This window comes from Lithobates pipiens, unplaced genomic scaffold (genome assembly GCF_037356315.1).
Source record: "Lithobates pipiens isolate NorthernLeopardFrog02 unplaced genomic scaffold, aLitPip1_a1.2 Scaffold_1, whole genome shotgun sequence".
Classification (NCBI taxonomy): Eukaryota; Metazoa; Chordata; class Amphibia; order Anura; family Ranidae; genus Lithobates; species Lithobates pipiens.
In genome coordinates this window covers 3,399,292-3,421,769 of record NW_027507685.1, presented here as the reverse complement: position 1 = coordinate 3,421,769, position 22,478 = coordinate 3,399,292, and the positions used below count along the sequence as shown (strand labels likewise).

Genomic DNA, 22,478 nt, shown 5'->3' with positions numbered 1-22,478 from the left:
TGGATACAATGTCCCCGGCAGGGGGAATTCCACCATCCACTTTGATTTATTTTTTTGACACGCTGCTTGATGTAAAAACTACCCATCTCTGGCCAGCGTTTGGAGTAGGCATAAAACTGAAAGCTGTAATTCAATATGTTGCATTGGAGAGTACAGATACATACATAGTTAGTAAGGTTGAATAAAGACACCAGTCCATCCAGTTCAACCTGAGTGAGTGTCTACAATTGTCCCTATCCCTGTACATTACACACTACATTACACACTCACATCGGTCTCCACCCTCAGGGAGCCCACAATCCAAGGTCCCCATTCATATACTAGGGCCAATTTTTGAACAGAAGCCAATTAACCTACCTGCATGTCTTTGGAGTGTGGGAGGAAACCAGAGTACCCTGAGGAAACCCACGCAGGCACAGGGAGAACATGCAAACTCAGTTTTTTCTGTTTGGAACTGCACTGGAACATGGCAAAATGCTTAAAAAAATGCACTGGACCTAAAGCCTCGTACACACAATCAGATTTTCCGATGGGAATTGTGTGATGACAGGCTGATGGAAAATCCGACCGTTTGTACGCAACATCAGACAATTGTTGTCAGATTTTCCGCGGACAAATGTTGAATGGCAGGCTTTCAAATTTTCCATGGACAACAGTCTGTTGTCGGATTTTCTGAGCATGTGTATATAAATGAGTCGGACAAAAGTCCAAAGTACAAACACGCATGCTCGGAAGCAAGGACGAGCCGGAAGTGGTCGCTCTTGTAAAACTAGCGTTCGTAATGGAGAATTCACATTCATGACGTGGCAAATTATGAAATATCGAAATGCAGCGCACACTCTTTATAATGGCATAATAATGAAGCTGCATTCCTGGCGATAATGACGGAGTTTTGTCAAACGTATTTAAAAAGGCGTTTTTTTCTAGTTAAATCAAGAATTTAATTTTATTTTTTTGGTTCAAGTTACCACATCACCATTGACTTTCTTATATGAATTTTACTATTGTAATTTTTACTCCAATAATATTTGACTACAATTATCTACACGAGTCAACCACCATCAATTAAAGTCCCAAAATTACCCTTTTTTTCTTATTGAAACTGGGATGGAGGCATATTATATGTGCCTCATCTAAAGTCCCAAACTCCCCACTTATATTACATCACCATTATCCATAGTTTTTAAGATCAAAGATACAACTATGTTGGTGTCCCTTGGAAACCACTTTGTTAAGGCAGAAATTTTTGAACAATGTCTAGTTATCATCATTCTATTTTTGGATACAAATATGTTCAACAATGCTATACCTGGGTCAAGCTTGGCTCCTCCACATCTTCATCCTGTGTCAAAAGACCAGGGTGGACCTCAGGAGCTGTGGCCTCATCCGATGTGGAAGGGATTGTTGTGGGTTTGGTCGGACAAGAAACGCAGGCTGTGGTAGTACCACAGCCTGGGGACATAGATATCATCAGTTGATGCGCCCGATCTCTCCGATTCCTGGATCTTCTTGTGCTCCCTATTAAATGTACTCCTCAGGTTCCCAATTTTGCTCTTCACAAAATGTATGTCTGTCCTGGGGTACAGAGGCTTCACCAGTAATCCCTACTCTTCACCTTTCAGAGACAGGGCAGCTCCCAGTACTTGTCTATAAATTGAGGCAAAAAGTCGGGCGCAGTGAATTTATCCACCATGATCAATTATCAGATGTCTGCAAGGCAGAACACAAGACAAACATAATGTCAGGCTTAACTCGTCATCTGGTCCCAATATAGGCTTCAATCTAAGCAGTATAGGCCACTAACCACCAATGCCCCAATTTACAATTGTAACTTAGTTTTAGGGCTCCTTTTGCGTGTTGGCGATGCAGATTGTTCGTCCTCCACTCCCAGATCGTTCCTATGGCCATTACATCGACCGCGCGTTATGGCTTTATATACACTGTGCATGCATGAAACTCCGCTCTCAGTGCATCATGACACTGGGGTGTGGCCATCTCTCTTCTGCATGTGACATACACAGCGGAACATTCGGGTGTGACAACATGGCGGTGGTGGAGCTTATAGGAGGCACAAAGCAACCCCCATGAGCAAGGGTGAGATGGTGGAGATGGTGCGCATCCTCAAGAAGCATGACCACGACTGCAAGCTGCGCAACTACGAAAGGCCCAACAGCCAAAAGGACCTCATTTTGGAGAAGGTCATCGCCATTTTGGAGGGAGAATTTTTCGTGCAACAAACGAAGGACCAAATCTGAAAGTGATGGTCTGATCTAAAGCACCGCGTGCAAGAACAGATGGAGTCCATCCATCACATAATCAAAAAAAGTAAGCAATATTTGTATCTAACCAATATGTATATGTGTAAAATAACTGTCTGTATACGTGCAAGTAGGTCTTGAAAAATCAAGTTAATGTTTTCACTAATCTTTGCCTGAATTAGTTTTTTAAAGATGAAGTTAAATATAAAGCAGACATGAACATTCCTTTTTTTTGGGGGGGGGGGGGGGGGGTTGCCATTTATTTATTTTTGAAACAATGTTTTTCTGTGCTTTCAACAGGGAGGCACAAAAAATGAGGCTACAGACAAGCCACCAGAGGGGACAAAGGGAGGCTACCCTCACTCGGGCCCCAACAGGGGAGACAACGAGGCCATCTTCCCCCCAAAATCGTAAGTGCCTACTTCAAATAGCAAGTGCCCATTAATGCAGCCTTGCCAGGGTAGACATGGGTAGAGGAGAGGCCCCGGGGATCACAGTCACACAGAGTCACGCCTGCTAGAATGATCCCCATATATACATATGGTCAGCTGAACCAGGATGTTGGTTTTGAAGCATGGGATCTGACACCTGGACCCAGCACAGACCTTCCACTTGTTGAAGTAACATCCCCTGATGCAAGTCAAACAGAGGGCCAAAGAGACCCAGAAGTGGAGGAAACGATTCATGAGCCTCTTGTTTGTGCAAGTAAGTATTCTTTTAATCTGGTTTTGTAAATGTGTATACATGTCAAGTGTTTAATGTCCAAACCAAACACCCACTCCACACATTAGCAAAGTATGTAGTGCCTTAACATTAGCATGGAGAAGGATGAGGTGGAAGGAGCTGGCAGTTGTTGCTAGGTACCCGAGTTTTGTAGACACAGGCACCAGGGCCAAAGATTACATAGTAGTTGCAGTGTATACATTCCTAGTAGTGTAGGTGTCTGAAGGGCAAACTGTTGCAAGCAACAATAGATTGGGTAGGTAAGCATTTACACAATTTTGACTAGTAACTTGACCATAAATCACTATGTAGGGCCTTAGCCACTTGACCATCGTTCCCTTAATACTTTTTCCTCTTCTTACAAGGTCACACGGTTCCAATATGCACAATTTGCCGAATGAGTGCAGATATGATGCAGTGTTTAAATGATCTGGAGCAAATAAAGGAGTCAGCCACTGCTTTACAAAGAAGAATATGTGATTATGTCGACATGCTTGCCAAATTTTAAGTTCATCTGGTCTGGGCTGAAGTTTTGTTCCACTTGTTGGCTCCTGTTTGCACTTTGCACTTCTCATATTTCACTTAAGCCCTGGTTCACATTGATGCTACATGGAAATCGCGCTACTTCACTTGTAGCAAGGTCAGTGCGATTTCAGGTGCTACTTGATAGACATTTGTGTGGCTTCATGCCTAGATGTCTATTAAAGTGGCAACTGAAAGCGGCAAAAGTAGTGCAGGAACTACTTATGTAAATTGGTGCAGCGCCACTAATTCAGTGTTGCACCGATTTGGAACAGTGCCATTGACTCCAATAGGCTGCGACTTGTCATGCAATTTAATCTCTCAAATCACATGACAATCGATCCAATGTGAACCTAGGCTTTAGTGTCCGAGGTCAGTGTTTCTCCATTTCTCTAGGTGCACCACCAGGTGCTGTTTTCTGTATTTTACTTACTATAAAAAGACTGCGTGAATTACTAACCTTGAAAATGATATCATCACCTGTGACAAAAGCAAAAAATATCAAAAACATGACCTGGGAATGCATCTGGAGAAGGAGAGTTGGGAAACACTGCCCTAAGAAATGGCAATTGTAATCTTTGTGTTTTTAAGAGTCGCAAAGCCAAAATTTGAAGATGCCCACAAATTGTGCCAAAAGCTTCATATTTCGCCCATGACCCCATGCTTAAAATATGTGTCTTTCCCTACATCTAGTTTGCTAAAGCCACAAAACACACAGTGGGTCAACATGTGCTAGCCCCCATCATGGGGTATCAATGGACTTGTTCCAAGGGTGCAACCCCTTCCTCTTACCTACTTTAGTTATGAGGAAGGGGATGCACCCCCAAAACGTATCCATTGATACCCCGTGATGGGAGATATCATATGTTAGCAATGGACGTGTTTTGGGAGTGCAACCCCTTCCTCTCACCTACTTTAGTTATAAGGAAGGGGTTTTACCCCAAAAACATGTACAATTATACCCCGTGATGAGAGATGGCACATGTTGACACACTGTGTGTTTTGGAGCTATAGAACTGACCTGTTTGTAGCTACACACATTTTAGGCAGGGAATCATAAAGGGACATTTAACAGTTATGCCTCTACATGTATGTGGCTTCAAATTTTGGCTTTTAGAGGGGTGAGATCACCCCATCTGAGGAAGGCAACACACAGTCTTGGGATACTAATGTCTCATACGGCCTTCACTTTACCAAACTCAAACTTTGTAAATTCCTGAGTTGGAGATGTGTATATTTTGTTTTCAAACATGCCTATTTAGCCCCAAAAAGGCAAAATAATGGCAAACATACATGTTTATATAAGATGTTGGTTTGTTATAAAACCTTAAAATGCCCATGCGAATGTGCTTTGAGTAAATTTTTTTACTAAACAATGTGTGGCTTATTATTTCAATGCTCAATACCAGTGTATTTGTTAGGTTTGTGTAGTTACAGTGACAGTATGCTCTAAAATGTGGCCAACTCAGGCAATTTCATGGCCTCAAAGAAATTAAAGGGGTTGGAGTTGATTTTTTTCGACCCCGCGGTATTTGCACAAATCTTTATCAAACCAATATATTCGCAAGAAATACACTAAAACCGTTATTGATTATTGATAAAAACACAGCTAATTGTACAAAATTCTTGCTAAATCCCTACTAAATATAAAAGCTTAACCTGTATGGAGTTTAAAATTTACAAATATTTGTTATTTATAAATTGTGCCTTTTTGGGCAATGGTGAAAATCGAACGTACCTATAAATTTCTATAACAATCTGGAGGTTTTCATTTTTCACTTACAGCTTTCACAATTTGTACAAGACCCCCCAAACCATACATTTTCTGAAAGCATATGGCCAGTAGAATAAAAGGAAGGTGCTACTGATTTTTTCAGCAGGGCGATATTTGCGCAAACGTTTACCAAATCAATATTTTCGCTAAAAATACACTAAAATCATTAATAGTGTACATAAACACAACATAACAAAATTCCTACTAAATTGCTACTAAAGCATCGTTCACATATGGCATACTAAAGTGTACGCCCATGAAGGGCCAATGTTTACCCGCACAGGAATGCACACGTGTTCCATGCATCCCTGTACAGTCAGTCCCATTTATGTCAATTGGGATGTAACGGCTGTACAGTCATAGCTTCTGTTCCCAATCTGACATCCATGTGGGTACATGACCCCGAACGCAGACTGTGTGAGCTCAGGGACATGCATGTGGATCTACACGGATGTAAAATTGGGAGCAACGGCTCTGTTCGTGCAGGTGCTACATCCCAAATTACATCATTGGGACTGCCTGCACAGAGATGCACGGAACACTTGTGCATCCCTGTAAAGGTACGCTGTATGAACAAGGCCTAATGCCGTGTACACACGGGCGGACTGTATGGCCTACTTAGTCCGCCGAAACACATTTCAGCGGACAGTCCGCTCGTGTGTGGGCTTCAGCGGACTTTTTCAGCGTGCAGTCCGGCGTACTAAGTATTATGGATTTTTCGAAATACTGTCCGTCGTACTCGCATTTCGGCGGACAATCCGCCCGTATGTATGCCAGTCCGCCGTACTTTTGAAATGAGCGGACTTTTCCCGCCCGGAGAAAAGTCCGCTCATTTTGAGCGGGTATCCAGGTAGGCGGGGCCCGCGAAGGAGACGTCCCCCGCCGCCTGGTATGGACTTGAAGGGGAACCCAAACGCCGAAAAAAATCGGCGTGGGGGTCCCCCCCAAGTCCACAACAGACCCTTGTCCGAGCACGCTACCCGGCCGGCCAGGAAAGGGGGGCGAGCGAGCGCCCCCCCCCCTCCTAAACCGTACCAGGCCGCGTGCCCTCAACATGGGGGGGTGCCTTGGGGAAGGGGGGGCCGCGCGGCCCCCCCACCCCAAAGCACCTTGTCCCCATGTTGATGAGGACAAGGGCCTCTTCCCGACAACCCTGGTCGTTGGTTGTCGGGGTCTGCGGGCAGGGGGCTTATCGGAATCCGGGAGCCCCCTTTAATAAGGGGGCCCCCGGATACCGGCCCCCCACCCTATGTGAATGAGTATGGGGTACAATGTACCCCTACCCATTCACCTGTAAAATAAAAGTACCCAAAAAAAAAACACAACACACGAGATAAAATATTTTATTGCACAGCTCCGGGGGTCTTCCGTCTTCGGGGGTCTTCTCGCCGGACTCCTCCGCTATCTTCTTGTAGCTCTTGTGCTAGCGGAGGAGTCCGGCTTTCTTCCTCGCCGCCGGCCTCTTCTCCCGACTTCGGGGGTCTTGTCCCCCTCTTCGGTTCTTCTGCCGGGCCACCGCGCCTTCTTATAGCTCTTTTACAGGCGATGGCCCGGTCTTCTGTCGCCGCCGCCGCCTTCCGTTCTTCTTCTTCTTCTTCTTCTCCAGGAGATGTTGCCTCGACGATCTCTCCGGCCGGAATGCCAGGGACGCACTGCGCGGCCACTTATATAGGGACAAGGGGCGGTGTCACATGGCTTTATGTCACATGGGTTGGTCACATGGGTTGATGTCACATGGGGACTATGACATCGTAAGGGGGCGGGGTCACCATGTGACACCAACCCATGTGACATAAAGCCATGTGACACCGCCCCTTGTCCCTATATAAGTGGCCGCTCAGTGCGTCCCTGGCATTCCGGCCGGAGAGATCGTCGAGGCAACATCTCCTGGAGAAGAAGAAGAAGAAGAACGGAAGGCGGCGGCGGCGGCGACAGAAGACCGGGCCACCGCCTGTAAAAGAGCTATAAGAAGGCGCGGTGGCCCGGCAGAAGAACCGAAGAGGGGGACAAGACCCCCGAAGTCGGGAGAAGAGGCCAGCGGCAAGGAAGAAAGCCGGACTCCTCCGCTAGCAAAAGAGCTACAAGAAGATAGCGGAGGAGTCCGGCGAGAAGACCCCCGGAGCTGTGCAATAAAGTAATTTATCTCGTGTGTTGTGTTTTTTTTTTTGTACTTTTATTTTACAGGTGAATGGGTAGGGGTACATTGTACCCCATACTCATTCACATAGGGTGGGGGGCCGGTAAAAACAGACACATAGGGATTCTATTCCCCATCCATCTAGCAGATCGGATCGGATGGAAATGGACAGGTGGTCTGTTTCCATCTGACCGCACGATAGAAAATAGCAGGCTGTGACCTGTCATCCACCTGCTCAGCGAGGATCAGCAGGCAGATCTGCTTGACAGATTCCGCTCCATGTGAAAGGGGTCTTACCAGGAGAGGATGGTCCATTAGCAGCACTGGGGCATTTGTAGGATTTTCTTTTTTTCAAGACACATGATTCGAGCCTTAGGCTCTAATTAGCTTGAAAAAGATTGGGCTCAGGGCATTGCACCCCGAATCCACCCACTTGTGACAATAGCGAAGTAATATTAGCTACGGTCTTCCGGCTTCTCCTCCTGGCCAATCAGGACGGTTGGCCGGGAGGAGAACCTGAGGAAACCGTGGAGGGCTGTGGGGTGGGGGAGCCCGTCACTGTGGACAGGTGAGTGCGGGGAGGACCGGGACTGTCACTGTGGTGTGGGGTGAGTGCGGGGGCGATCCTACACACACCTTCATGCATAAAATGCATGAAGCTAAAAAGCCTTCAGCCTCTACAAACATTTTCTTGTAAGCTACTTCCATCACAGAACGCTAAAATGTTTGTGCATAAACAGAGTATTATAATATTCTTTAAATAATGGCTTGATTTTTGCTATATGGTTCCTCAATGTGTTTTAATGAAAACATTTATAACTACATTTATAGCATCTGATGGTTTTTTACTTCTACAGACATTGTGAGAGTTCTTGGCCCACACATGAATAAAAAAACATATTTGGCTATGGCTTTGCAGTGTGAAAAGGTACATATTCCCAAGGCCCAAAGTCCAGGGTGGGGAAACTACCAAGGAGTAAGGAGACAACATTGGTAACAGGTAGGCTATTTGTTCTTAACCACAGATTAAGAGATTACTTAGGCCCCTTTCACACTGGGGCGGGAGCGGCGTCGGCGGTAAAGCGCCGCTATTTTTAGCAGCGCTTTACCGTCGTTTTAGCGGCGGTCTGCGGGCGCTAGCGGGTTGGTTTTAACCCCCGCTAGCGGCCGAAAAAGGGTTAAAACCATTCGCAAAGCGGCGCTTTGCCGGCGGTATTGCCGCGCTGTCCCATTGATTTCCAAAGATGCGGCTAGCAGGACTTTTTTCACTGTCCTGCCAGCGCACCACTTCAGTGTGAAAGCCCTCCGGCTTTCACACTGGAGTGACAGGGGCCGGTTTTTTTCAGGCGCTACACAGGCGCTATTTTTAGTGCTGTAACGCCTGAAAACCGGCCCAGTGTGAAAGGGGCCTTATAGTAAAGCTTTTGGGATATGGATGATTGTTATATCTCCACAGTTGAGCTCACTTTGTTGGGGTGAGGCCACCACCCCCACTTTGAGATTGAACGCCTTTTCACATTGCAAAGCCATAGTGGAGTATATTTTTTTTTTTTATTCATATATGAGCCAAGCACATCTTTGTAGGTAATAAATCATCAGATGATATAAATGTGGATTCAAATATGTTCATATTATCACTGATACAAGGTTTTGTGAAATTGTTTTTATACAGAAATTTCTTCCATACTTTCCTGAAGAAGGAAACCAGAATCATGAAATGCATTGAACTTGAGCCCCTACAGCAAAGATCAAGGCATTACATATAGAATAATATCATACTATATTTAAGCACAAGCATTTTGGGGTTCTGTGAAAGTCGTAGCTTACACGCAGATGTAAATTAAGTTGTAAAGGCCCTCTGATCAGAGAGGTTTTACAATTGGTAAAGGACTCATGTGCATATGAAAAAACAATTGCATGGAAGGAGGGCAACCATAATAAAGTCCTAGCCCAGTGGTCCTTATGGGATAAATTTAATAAAACAAATTAGGTCACATGCCTGTAAACTGGATTATTGCCTTAGCTTATCTGTTTTTCTTTTGTCTATAAGTTATAACTACTTACGATAGTACTGTTAGTGCATTGCACACAGAGGTTTGCCAAATCTCGTTGGTCTTAGTGACAAAATGTAAAGTTGACGCACTAACATTTTTTTGTGTCTACCCTGTATTTCTACCATGCAAAACTTCATATGATACCCGTGTATATGCTATGTATGATTATATAATAATCGCCCTTTCTATTTTCTTTTCTATATTGTTTCTATAGCAATATTTGTATCTATATTTGAAAACTTAATAAAAAAAAAAAAGTTATAAATTGATTTGCATTTTAATGAGCGAAATAAGTATTTGATCCCCTATCAATCAGCAAGATTTCTGGCTCACAGGTGTCCTCTATACAGGTAGCAAGCTAATAGGAGCATTCACTTAAAGGGAGTGCTCCTAATCTCAGCTTGTTACCTGAAAAAAAGACCCCTGTTCACAGAAGCAATCCGATTCCAATCTCTCCACTGTGGCCAAGACCAAAGAGCCCTCCAAGGATGTCAGGGACACTATTGTAGACCTGCACAAGGCTGGAATGGGCCACAAGACCATCGCCAAGCAGTTTGGCGAGAGGGTAACAGTTGTTGTGTTTACAATTGGTAACACATTACGCCGTGAAGGACTAAAATCCTGCAGTCCCACTGCTCAAGAAAGCACATGTACAGGCCCATCTGAAGATTGAACATCTGAATGATTCAGAGGAGAACTGGGTGAAAATATTGCGGGCAGATGAGACCAAAATAAAGCTCTTTGGCATCAATTCAACTCGCCGTCTTTGGAGGAGGAGGAATGCTGCCTTTGACCCTAAGAACACCATCTCCACCATCAAACATGGAGGTGGAAACATTATGCTTTGGGGGGGGGGGGGGGGGGTTCTGCTAAGGGGACGGGACAACTTCACCGCATCAAAGGGATGATGGTGCCATGTACCGTCAAATCTTGGGTGAAAAGGTACCTCCTTCCCTCAGCCAGGGCATTGAAAATGGGTTGTGGATGGGTATTCCAGCATGACAATGACCCAAAACACAAGGCAACAAAGGAGGGGCTCAAAAAGAAGCACATTAAGGTACTGTAGTGGCCTAGACCTTAACCCCATAGAAAATATGTGGAGGGGGCTGATGGTTCGAGTTACCAAACTTCAGCCTTGAAACCTTAATAACTTGGAGAGGATCTGCAAAGAGGAGTCGGACAAAATCCCTCCTGAGAGGTGTGCAAACCTGGTGGCGTCTGACCTCCTGTGATTGCTAACAAGGGTTTTGCCACCAAGTACGAAGTCCTGTTTTGTAAAGGTGTCAAATACTTATTTCATTCTTTAAAATGCTAATCTATTTTTAACTTTTTTGAAATGCGTTTTTCTCTATTTTTTTCTTTTTTTTTTTTGTTATTCTGTCTCTCACTGTTAAAATAAAGCTACCATTAAAATGATAGCCTGATCATTTCTTTGTCAGTGGGAAAATGTACAAAATCAGCAGGGGATCAAACACTTTTTTCCCCTCACTGTACTTGTTAATGCCTCAAACTCTGTAAATTGTAGTCTAAGCAGTTCTTCCTGTTCTAAAACCAATGGAAAATGCATTGACAGCAAGTTCATTAATCTGCGCTTTTGTGAGAATTATCAGTTAAACCATTTTCCATGCACATTTTACTAGCAGTATTCCAGTCGAAGATTGCAAATTTTGCAAAATAGTCTTGAAATGGTTAGTTCTTCTTAAGTCTACTTTTTTTTTTATTTTTGTTAACTGAGGCATATTGTGAATATCTCACTTTTATGTGGTGCAGCTGCTGCATTGTAATTTATAGGGTTCATTTCTTTATCCAGAGTTACAATGTATAGAAGGTCCCTGCTGGATTTTGGAAATGAAGTGCTATGTTTAGCAAGTTTCTTGGCCAGCCAAAGACTGAGGTTTTATAAGAGGCTGTATAGGTTACAGGAAATTTTATACCGCTGACGTGTAATGGGTCGAGAGCCCAGACCCTATATAACAAGACCATTAAATCATGACATGTGGGTACAGACAGAAAAATATTTTATTGGTTTTCAATTCCCCAGAAATAACTGAATATTCATTAAAAGTGTATTTCATGTTCACAAAATGAACACTCGGGGATATAAATCAGTGATGTGTATAGCTTGACACATAAAAGCCAGCCGTTTTCACGTGAAGGCTGCGGAAAACGGGAATAAGGCATAAAATGGTCCCGAGTCCAAGAGATTCCTGGTTTCTTGAGAAAATTTCTTTTACACCTGTTCACACTTTAGGTACATGCACACATATGTACGTAAATGTTAAAGTGAGCTTTGCATTTCGTTCCTTATACTGTCCAGAATATAAGTCGATTTTCAAGACGTTAAAGCAGTAGTAGACTGCTAAAAAGAAAACCAAAAATTCTTCTTCCTCCAAGTTAAGAGCATAATGCGTGCATAGAGAAGCTCCGCAATACCTAATGGAGAAAATAAATCATTACACACCAAACCGCAGTCTTCGATCAGCCAACAAAAACCTCCTCCTCATGCCCAAAGCCCGGTATAAATTCAAGGGGGATCGGAGATTCGCTGTCCAAGGGCCTCGGCTATGGAATGCTCTACCAATCAACATCCGCCTGGAAGAAAATCACCTGGCTTTTAGGAAAAAACTCAAGACCTTCCTCTTTTAGCAGATGATCAAAGCTCGCCACAGCGCCTAGAGGCGATTCAGTTCGCATTGTGCGCTATATAAGTATTTCATTCATTCATTCATTCATAATGTGCTGGTATGCATTGCATACCAGCACATTATGAAAGACTTGCCCGAAAACAAAACCCTCCAGCAGAGCACTGTCACAGCTCCCCCAAGGCTTCCATCTTCACCCGGTCTTCCTTTCCGGGTTCACGGGCTGCGGCCATTTGACTGGACGAGCCATGATGATGTCACTCCCGTGCATGCTCGTGATAGGCACTACTCTCTACGGACGGCAAGCCATCCATTGAGAGCTCAGTGAATAAAGTAAAATATCTCCTAAACAGTGCACGTTTAGGCGATCCTTACTGTATAAATCAATACATGGGCTTTGCTACCACTTTAGAAAGGTAGCTTGGTTTTAGAAAGGTTGGCTTTGTCACCGCAAACTCGCGCAGCAAAGAAAACGCATACGGATGTCGCACCCGCATATGTAAACCGCGTTCAAATCACACATCTGTAACTCTAACCTGGTAACCGTAAAAAAAATTAAAGCGTCACCTATGGAGATTTTTAGGTACCAAAGTTTGTCGCCATTCCACGAGCGCGTGCAATTATAAAGTGTGACATGTTTGGCATCCATTTACTTGGCGTAACATCATCTTTTACATTATACAAAACAATTGGGATAACTATACTGTTTTGTTTTTTTTAAATTCATGAAAGTGCCCCTTTTCCCAAAAAGTTGCATTTAAAACACTGCTGCACAAATACCGTGTCACATAAAATATTGCAACAATCGCCATTTTATTTAGATTCTCTGCTAAAAATTATATATATATATATAATGTGTGTGTTTGGGGGTTATAAGTAATTTTCTAGCAAAAACTACAGATTTTAACTTGTAAACACCAAGTGTCAGAAATAGGCTTAGTCATGAAAGGGAGATTTTATATATATATATATATATATATATATATATATATATATATATATATATATATATATATATATATATATATATATATATATATATATATATATATATATATATATATATATATATATAAAATAGAACAAAAATAAAAATATTACAGCGCACACATGCAAAACTAACATTTACCTCCAGCAAGGCTTTTTAAAACACCTAGACATTTTCAAAAAACAAAAAAATATGGGGATTTGGTCACAACATATTGCTATACGGTGCTTAAGCCCACTTACTGCAACAAAGTACCCCATGATTAGTGGGTCCTACACCATCCATAGACTGGGAGATCCTGCTTCTCTGAACCATGGGAGCTATATACTCCTCTATATGTGAGAACATGAGGTCTCCACCATGACACAGGTGGTCACTAATGAGAGGTACTTACTGAAGGAGCGGGGTGCTCAGAATCCCACGAATAAGTCATTGTTATGACAAAACATGTTGGGTGTGGCTTCTTGGCAAATGTTTGAAGCAGACATAGGACGCTGGACACTTTAGAGTGATCGGTGGATGGTGGGAGCGGAGTTAAAGCGGGAGTAAACACAGTTTCAAAAAAACACTTACATTCCCAGCATGCCGGAAATGCTAACTTTAACATTGGTTGTGCTCTCAACCAAACTTTAAAACCATCCAATGGCTGGTTTCATAACTGATCACATGTGCAGCATTATGGCAGTTGAAGAATCACTAGAGGCCAAGATGGCAGCTTCCTTGACTGAAAGCGATAGAAGGGTTTACTTCCACTTTAAGGAGGAGTACAGGACGGTGAACACTGACTATTAAAGAGCACAGTGGGAGTGGAAACGAGGAGGGGTAAGAATTAATCTGACCACTTCGCAGATCCTGGGTCTGCCGTGACCATCCATGCTCCAGTGTACAGTTTTTAAAGATTGATGTAAAGTTTATCTTTTGAGTCATTGTTTTACATGCGAGTGCATGGTAGTGAGAATTTTGCATGTGTGATTAAAGAGTTTTAAACTTTATTACGCTATTGGAGGCAATCTTTCTTTTTACTTGCATGGATGTGTTTATGGGAACTGCCAAGAAAAGTACAGCGATTGTCTGAACTGCAAGCTTGGGGATCTCCCATTTAAATCCCTGGTGATTTTAGCCGAACATGCAGGTGTGAGGCTTTTCAGCTGGTAAGTTTAATCACATAGGGGGAGTCACAGACACCGTGGTGTGGTGGAGGAATTCATTTGCAAGATTTGTCTAACTAGGAGGCACTGGTCATCACCATTTATTTGTGGGTTCCTGTTTGGATCATCACTTATGGACTTTATTTGATAAATTTCACTCTGATGGACTTTGGTTAGTAGGGGAAGGGCACTGCACTAATGATTTGAATTAATTGATCATTTTCATTTAAGGTGCTAATTATTTTCAATTATTTTCATTTAAGGTGTCACTTTATATGTGAGTTGTCACATTCACTTTATTATACGTTTATTTATTTTGCTATATTGTGTGAGTTGTCTTTCACAGTGCACTATATTTAGGTTTAATTTTGTGTGATATTTATTAAGTTACACGTGAGCGCTGCTTTTTTCTTTCACAATCAGGTAAGGAATGACTATATATTTTTTGCACTATTGACTTTAATTTACAGTAGCGGCTTAGTTTAAGGGATTTATTTTTGTAAGAATAAGCGGAGTGGTGATATACGGTTGCGAGGGAGTAGTGTGTGTGTATTATTGAGTTACAGATTATTTCTATATATATATATATATATATATATATATATATATATATATATATATATTATATATATATATAAAAAAATTTGGACTCACAATTTTCATACTTTTGGCTCTGTATGCCACCAGAATAAAAATAAAACAAAAAAATCCAAATACATTTGAAGTGCAGACTTTCAGCTTTAATTAACCACTTCAGCCCCAGTAGACTTTACCCCCTTCCTGACCAGAGCACTTTTTGCGATTCGGTACTGCTTCGCTTTAACTGACAATTGCGCTGTCATGTGATGTGGCTCCTTTTTTTCCCCCACAAATAGAGCTTTCTTTTGGTGGTATTTGATCACCCCTGCGGTTTTTATTTTTTGTGCTATGAACAAAAAAAAGCAACAATTTTGAAAAGAACGCATTATTTTTTTTACTTTTTGCTACAATAAATATCCCCCAAAAACATAAAAAAAAATAATCTTTCCTTAGTTTAGGCCGATACGTATTCTTATACATTTTTTGGGTAAAAAAAAAAAAAAAACGCAATAAGCGATTATTGATTGGTTTGCACAAAAGTTATAGCATTTACAAAATAGGGGATAGTTTTATGGCATTTTTATAAAAATAAATTTTTTAATTGGCGGCGATCAGCGATTTTTATCATTTATCATGACTGTGACATTATGGCAGACACATCGGACATTTTTGGCACATTTTTGGGACCAATGTCATTTATACAGCAATCAGTGCTATACAAATGCACTGATTCCTGTGTAAATGACACTGGCAGTGAAGGGGTTAACCACTAGGTGGCAGTGTAGGGGTTAAGTGTGTCCTAGGGGCGTGTTGCTAACTGGGGGGCGTGGTTGTGTTTTACAGATCACTGATCTCTGCTCCAATCACAGGGAGCAGAGATCAGTGTCACTGTTGCTAGGCAAAACAGGGAGATGCTTGTTTATTTTAGCATCTCCCCATTCTTCCTCTCCATGAGGCGATCGCAGGTATCCCCATGGCGATCGAGTTCGTGGGACCCGCGACCGGACTCATGGAGCTTCCCGTGGGCGTGCGCCACTGCCGCCTCTTAAAAGGGCAAAGTACAGGTACGCAGTTTTGCCTGTATATGCCCTTCTGCTGGCGTATATCAAGGTGAGGCGGGCAGGAAGTGGTTAAAGGGGTTGAACATAAATATCAAGTACAAATTTCAGGAACTGCAATCATTTTTATACACAGTCCCCCCATTTCTTAGGGGCTCAAATGTAACTGGTCAAATGAATATAATCATAATGAAAAATATTAGTTTTTAATATTTTGCTGAGAATCCTTTAATGGCAATGACTGGTAATGTCCATGGGTTCCAGACTTCAGGCAAAGACTGATGTTTTGCCAGGCTCTAACTGCAGCGGTCTTCATTTCTTAGTTGTGGGTCTTTCTGCCTTTAGTTTTGCATTCAGCAAGTGAAATGCATGCTCAATTGGGTTGAGATCGGGTGATTGACTCGGCCATTGCAGAATATTCCACTTCTTTTCCTTCAAGAGCTCCTGGGTTGCTTTTGCAGTGCGTTTTGGATCATTGTCCATCTGTACCGTGAAGTGCCATCCAATCAACTTTGCTGCATTTGGCTGAATCTGGGCTGACAGTATATCTCTAAACATTACAGAATTTATCCGGCTGCTTCTGTCTTCTCTCACATCATCAATAAACACCAAAGACCCAGAGCCACTAGAAGCCATGCATGCCCATGCCATCACACTTAAAGCTCCGCCATGTTTTACAGATGACTGTGTGCTTTGGATCAAGAGCTTCTCTGAGCCTTCTCCATACTTTTTTCTTCCCTGTCATTCTGATACAGATTAATCTTAGTTTCATCAGTCCAAAAAATGCTTTTCCAGAACTGGTCTGGCTTTTTTAGATGTTTTTTGGTTGAATCTGGCTTTTCTATTCTTCAGGCTCTGTATTTGCTCTTGTGAAGTCTTCTCTTGATTGTAGACTTTGACAATGATACTACCACCTCCTGGAGAGTGTCCTTCACTTGTCTGAATATTGTGAATGGGTTTTTCTTTACTGTAGAGAGGATCCTGCAAACACCACTGTTGTCTTCCGTTGACATCCAAGCCTTTTTATGTTGCAGAGCTCACCAGTGCGTTCTTTTTCCTCAGAACGTACTAAACTGTTGATTTGGCCGCTCCTAATGTTGCTATCTCTCTGATGGATTTGTTTTGTTTTTGAAGCCTTACGATGTTTCACTTGCATGGCCATCTCCTTTGAGCACATGATGTAGATTCACAGCAATAGATTCCAAATGCAAATACCACACTTAAGGCCCGTACACACGATCTGACTTTTTGATAACAAACATGCAAATTAGCTGTTTTAAGGCAAAAAGGCAACACCCGACCATGTGTACACTCCATCGGGAACAAACTTTTTCGGTTTTCATCGGACTTATGTTGGCTGTGTGAATGGACAAACTTTTTGACAACATATGTCCGATCGTGTAAAGACAAAAACCATGGGACTTTTGTACAAAGTACAAACACGCATGCTTGGAATCAATGCAAAAGATCAGACAACAATACAGAAGTTGACCATAGGGTGGTGCCGGAGTAATTGAACGTCCTCTTTTGAAGTGTCATCAGTACGTTGAAACGTCACTACGTCTGTATTTGTTGCCTAAAAAGTCAGATCGTGTGTATGCAATACAAATTTACGGCCAACGTCCTTTGTACAAAAGTCCATGGGAAAGTTAGTATAAAGTCCGATCATGTGTATGAGGCTTTAGAATCAACTCCTGACCTTTTACCTGCCTAATTGATGAAGAAATAACGAAGTAGCCCACACCTGGCCATGAAACAACTTTTGATTCAATTGTCCAATGACTTTTGGTCCCTTGAAAAGGGTGGGGGTTGGCTATTCTTAAGAGCTGTAATTCCTAAACCCTTCCTCTGATTTGAAAGTACAAACCCTCAAATTAAACATAAGAGTGTGCATTTTCAGCCTATATCCATTATATACCTATGGCTTAAAAAAAATAATTGGTAAAGGTTTCTTTATTTCTGTGTTATGTAAGGCTTGCCTAACTAAACGTGTCCTGCTACAAATTCAAGACAAACAAATTCATGCCAAGTTACTAATCCTCCTTTTTGAAACCCCAGCCAGTTGTATTTACCTCTGGAGTAACAATTTATGATTTATATTTATATATAATATATATAGTTTATATATAACTAAAAGTGACAAGGGGCTGTTAATGTATAGTAGTAATATAAACCTATTTAGCCAACCAACTATTAAATATACTAATGCGTGACAAAATAAGCACAGTTAAAAGCTGCAGGTTGGTGTGTACTTTATTAATGGCAAATACTGTAATGTTAATGCTGAGTATTTTATTGTGAATTTGGTGGCGTATCAAGTATGTAAACTATAATTTGGATTGATTGATGTTTGCAAAAGTATGTAAGAGAAACTGAAGGAAACAGTTCCTTTTCACTTTTTCAAACAGAAAGAAGTACATTATCCTGTTTGTTCTTATTACAAGTATACTGAACCTGCTTTTTTTATATTTTAGGTTTGATACTTGGTCCCAGAAAAAGCATGCACATTTCAGTTTACTAAATTAAGTTATTCTTAGCATATAGAAAAAGCTTAAGCCTAGGTTCACACTACTGCGATGGGATGTACTGTGAATTTGATCAATTTTTTGTCCGGTGTGAGGTGCGAACTTGCTTTGCGTTTTGGAGGTAGACAGGTGTGAATTTACCGCAAATTTCAGGAAGCAGACAGTGAACAATTCGCAGAGATGTGAACTGTGTGCTGCGAGTTTACTGCAAGTTCAATTGAAGCCTATGAAGATAAAATTCGCACTGCATCATAGGAATTTGCATCGCACCTGCGGTCAACATGCACAGGAAGCTTTTATGTGTTCCTAAAATGCAACCAACCCGCTGTAAATTCGCATCAGTGTGAACATTATTATCTTACATCTTCATGTTCTTTTTTTTACTCTTACATTTTACACACGTACTATTTGTTTTTTCAGCAATTTTTGTCATAGATTGTTTATAATTTGTTTAGTTGTATACATTTATGAACCTAAGAATACACTTTTGCCATGTGCAAAATGAAGTTACGTGCCTGGCAGTACATCTGATAGGGCGTAAAGTTTTTCATTGCTGGCGCTCTGGCACAAGGTTGTATTTTGACAGGCTCTGGTGTGCCTGAATGTTGAAAAAATATATATATATCTAGAGAACTAAACCCCTTATCAGAGGGAAGCGCAAGAAATTGTGACCTCATGGTTTTGCCAAAATTCCTTAGAAATCAAGTCCTATTGGAAAAAGAAGGTGACACTAATACTGCTCTCACTTTATTATACCCTAAAGCCGGGTACACATGTCTGGAAATTCCATCAGTTCAGCAGGAACCAACCAAATTTCATTCCATGTTTAGCCCTCTCTGATCAACAGAATCTGGTCATTGACTATCAAACAGTCTTGCACTTTATCAGCTTAACGGTGTATTCTAATGGAGGAAGGGGGGGTGTGAGTTGCTCCAGCCTTTTTTTGGGCTTTGAACTTATCTTCATGGTTAGCTTAACTGTACCTTAAACGTAACCAGGAAAAAATACAAATACATGGAGGGGAAAGTTTTTTTTTTTTTTTTTTTTGTTAGTTACTTTTGAGTTTGGGTACAAATGGAAAGAATATTAAGGAGGTTGTATAATGTATTTATAAAATAAGCAAGAACTTCTGAATTTAGAGTCAGAATATCTTATTAATTCCAAAGGGAAATTATTGCAACACACGCCACACTCAACAAAGACAACACAAGATCACAACAATGAACAGAACAAGACACAAAAACACAACAAAATTCCCACTAACTGCCATTAGCACCAAACAAAACAAATTAAAAATTACACTCCAATAAACCATCCATACAATTAAAATGCAACATAGAATAAATAACACAGATTAAAAAATAACACAAAATCAAACTGCCATTAAACCACTTTCTCTAGCATTACCCCCAAATAACAATTAACATACTGTAATACTAACAGACTATAAAAACTACATACAAATCCTTTGCATTGTCCATAAACTGTGAAATAATACTTTGAATTGGTGTATCTTCCCTGGAAATCTGTGGATACCATCAGAAGCAGACAGATAGGCTAAAGCGGAGTATTTATGACCTTGCATTGTCACATTGGGGTTGATTTACTAAAACTGGGGAGTGCAAAATCTGGGGCAGCTCTGGATAGAAACCAATCAGCTTCCAGGTTTTTTTTTTTTTTCTCAATGATTAATTGAACCACCTGAAGTTAGAATCTGGCTACCATGCACAGTTGCATCAGATTTTCCCCTACTCTCTAGTTTTAGTAAATCAACCCCACAGTCTCTCCTGTCATCAGAAGTTTATCTGATTGGATCCCTTCGCTAACTAAAAGACTGAGCCATCTCATAACAGTCTAATCCCAGTATAGAGAGAGCAACTAATTCCCAAAGCTAAGTAGATGTACAGCCTATTGTAAGGATATCCCTTTAAATTTTGTTTAGCTGTAAAATTGCAGGTTGACCTAAGGTTTTGGTTTTATAAGCATGCTATTTAAGACAATAGATTGGATGTTCTTCTCTTTCTATCTGTCTATCTCTCTCTGTGAAGCTTCGTACACATGTTTAGATTTTCGGACAACCAAACGTCTGTTTTTTTTATGGTATTCTAGTCTCATGTCAAAAGTGAAGATGTTACTCACAATACAAACATTTTCGTACAACAGAATACAACGTCAGAAGTGCGTAATGTGTTGAATAGTTTTGGATGTATTCTTTCATTTTTGAGCATGCATAGTCTTGCTTTTTACAATTTTTTTTGTATGACAACCATACTAGTGAAACGAAAATTGGACGTTGAGTTCACATCTGACAAAAAATTTATAGTCTGCAGATCCAGCTTTTGTCTGACAAAAAAGCGCAATCGGCTGTCTAAAGCACTGTACTAACGATCCGAGAATCGGCAGACAGCTTGTTGTACAAATTTTTCCATCCGATTTTCGTATCGTGTGTACAGGCCTTAACTTCCTCTAGATCTGTATCTGTTATCTTAGAACTGTTACATATCATTGGTTTGTTCATGGCATTTTTTTTTTTCTTAGGAATTTTTGCAGTTCTCCTATGGGATGAAGTAGGGAAACATCTGCACTAGAGTAAAGAGTCATTAGGATTAGTGTTTAATCTCAGTTTTTCACTGCTCATAATTCCAGCAGCTAACAGCCTGTCCTGCCAGGGCAGTTCTAAACTCTTATGTTGTATTTGGCGCAGAGTGGTCTGTTAGCTGCAAACCTCATCTTGTGTAGCAAGAAATTTCACATAACCAATCATATGTACCACTGTTTCCCGTAAATTATTTGTTTTTAGTAAATTTGCTTTTTTTTTTCTGAACTATTGCATTACATTGTATCCATGTAGACTGCTTACTTTTATACTGTATTTTAAGCTGCTTCCATATCCTAAACTAATCTTGTGAAACTGTTTTTCTTTATTGCACCTGCACTTTTTCATTTCAGGTGGCCTCTTTTCTGCTACTGGGAATTCTGTCTATGATGTTGCCCCTATGCCAAGTGTTTGAGAGTGTCATTGTTGTTTGCCTTTTCCTTGGCTTGAGTGATGGATTCCTTATCAGCATGATGAGCCCTATTGCGTTTGAGTTGGTGGGTCCTATGCAAGCCTCCCAAGCTATTGGTTATGTCCTGGGGCTCATGTCCATTCCAATGACTGCTGGGCCTCCAATTGCAGGTTAGTTTTAGGCAATGATCTGAAATACAGCAGATGCCACAAACTCTTATGTTTAAAAAAAAATTCTGTAAGCACAGATGTTCCCCCCCCCCCCCCCCTTCTCTTCATTAGTCAAAATTAGGATAGCCACCAAGGGTGACATGCTGATTTCCTCTAGCCGCAGTACAGTTTGCGTTGTCACCCTAGGACAGAAAGTGTGTTGCTAGCAGGTGAAGGTGAAAATTAAAGAAAAAAAAATTATATTAGCCATTTTATATTTATAGACTGGTAAGGTGCAATATGTTACATTTTTATTCCTGGATTTTGATAACCCTTTAATGAAATTTAAGCAAACATCTATATGGATAAAGTACCTTGGCTTTCATAGGAAGAGATTAGATCATGCAAAGCCAAAATTAATGTAACCAAATTATCTGGCTCAGTGACCCTCCTGCTCTTGGTGTGAAAGGAAGTAAATTCTCCAACAAGGCACTTTTTTTTTTAAACAAAGTTGTTGTTAGATCTACAATTTTAGTTTTGACATCTATTGTGTGTTCATTTTGAGGTTGCCAGGAGTCTCTCTCCCCTTTCCGTTGCAATCCCACGCTGCCTGTCATGGCCAGTTAGTAGCCTGCAACTCAGTCTTTGCAACATGCTAGTGAGCTGCCCTTGGATTGCGCGTCCATTGCTAGGCAACCCCAGCCAGCCTGGGTAGGAGGCCTCCTCAATGCCACATTCCCCCCGCTTGGCGTATCTGTTATCACACAACAAGCTCAACTCTAGGGGCAACTTCTCTCCTCTCTGACTGGCCGCACCACCTGCTTGGCCCAGGATTACACTACTGAACTCTGCCTACCTCTGGATTTTGCTATTGCCTACAAATCTGCTGAAACATCTGTTAAGTAACACAGGT

General features: G+C 41.4%; 1 protein-coding gene and 1 long non-coding RNA gene across 2 annotated transcripts in view; one reads left to right on the top strand and one right to left on the bottom strand.

Moving 5' to 3' along the window:
• Positions 1 to 22,478, bottom strand: part of LOC143961271 (uncharacterized) — a 152,597-nt gene that overhangs the window by 29,215 nt on the left and 100,904 nt on the right. The gene's annotated exons all lie outside the window — the stretch shown is intronic.
• The window catches only part of SLC16A2 (solute carrier family 16 member 2), a 349,921-nt gene that overhangs the window by 301,993 nt on the left and 25,450 nt on the right, over positions 1 to 22,478 (top strand). The window contains exon 5 of the mRNA XM_077469695.1: positions 21,358 to 21,586. Coding sequence (XP_077325821.1) covers positions 21,358 to 21,586 — 229 coding nt within the window. The remainder of the gene's footprint in view (positions 1 to 21,357; positions 21,587 to 22,478) is intronic.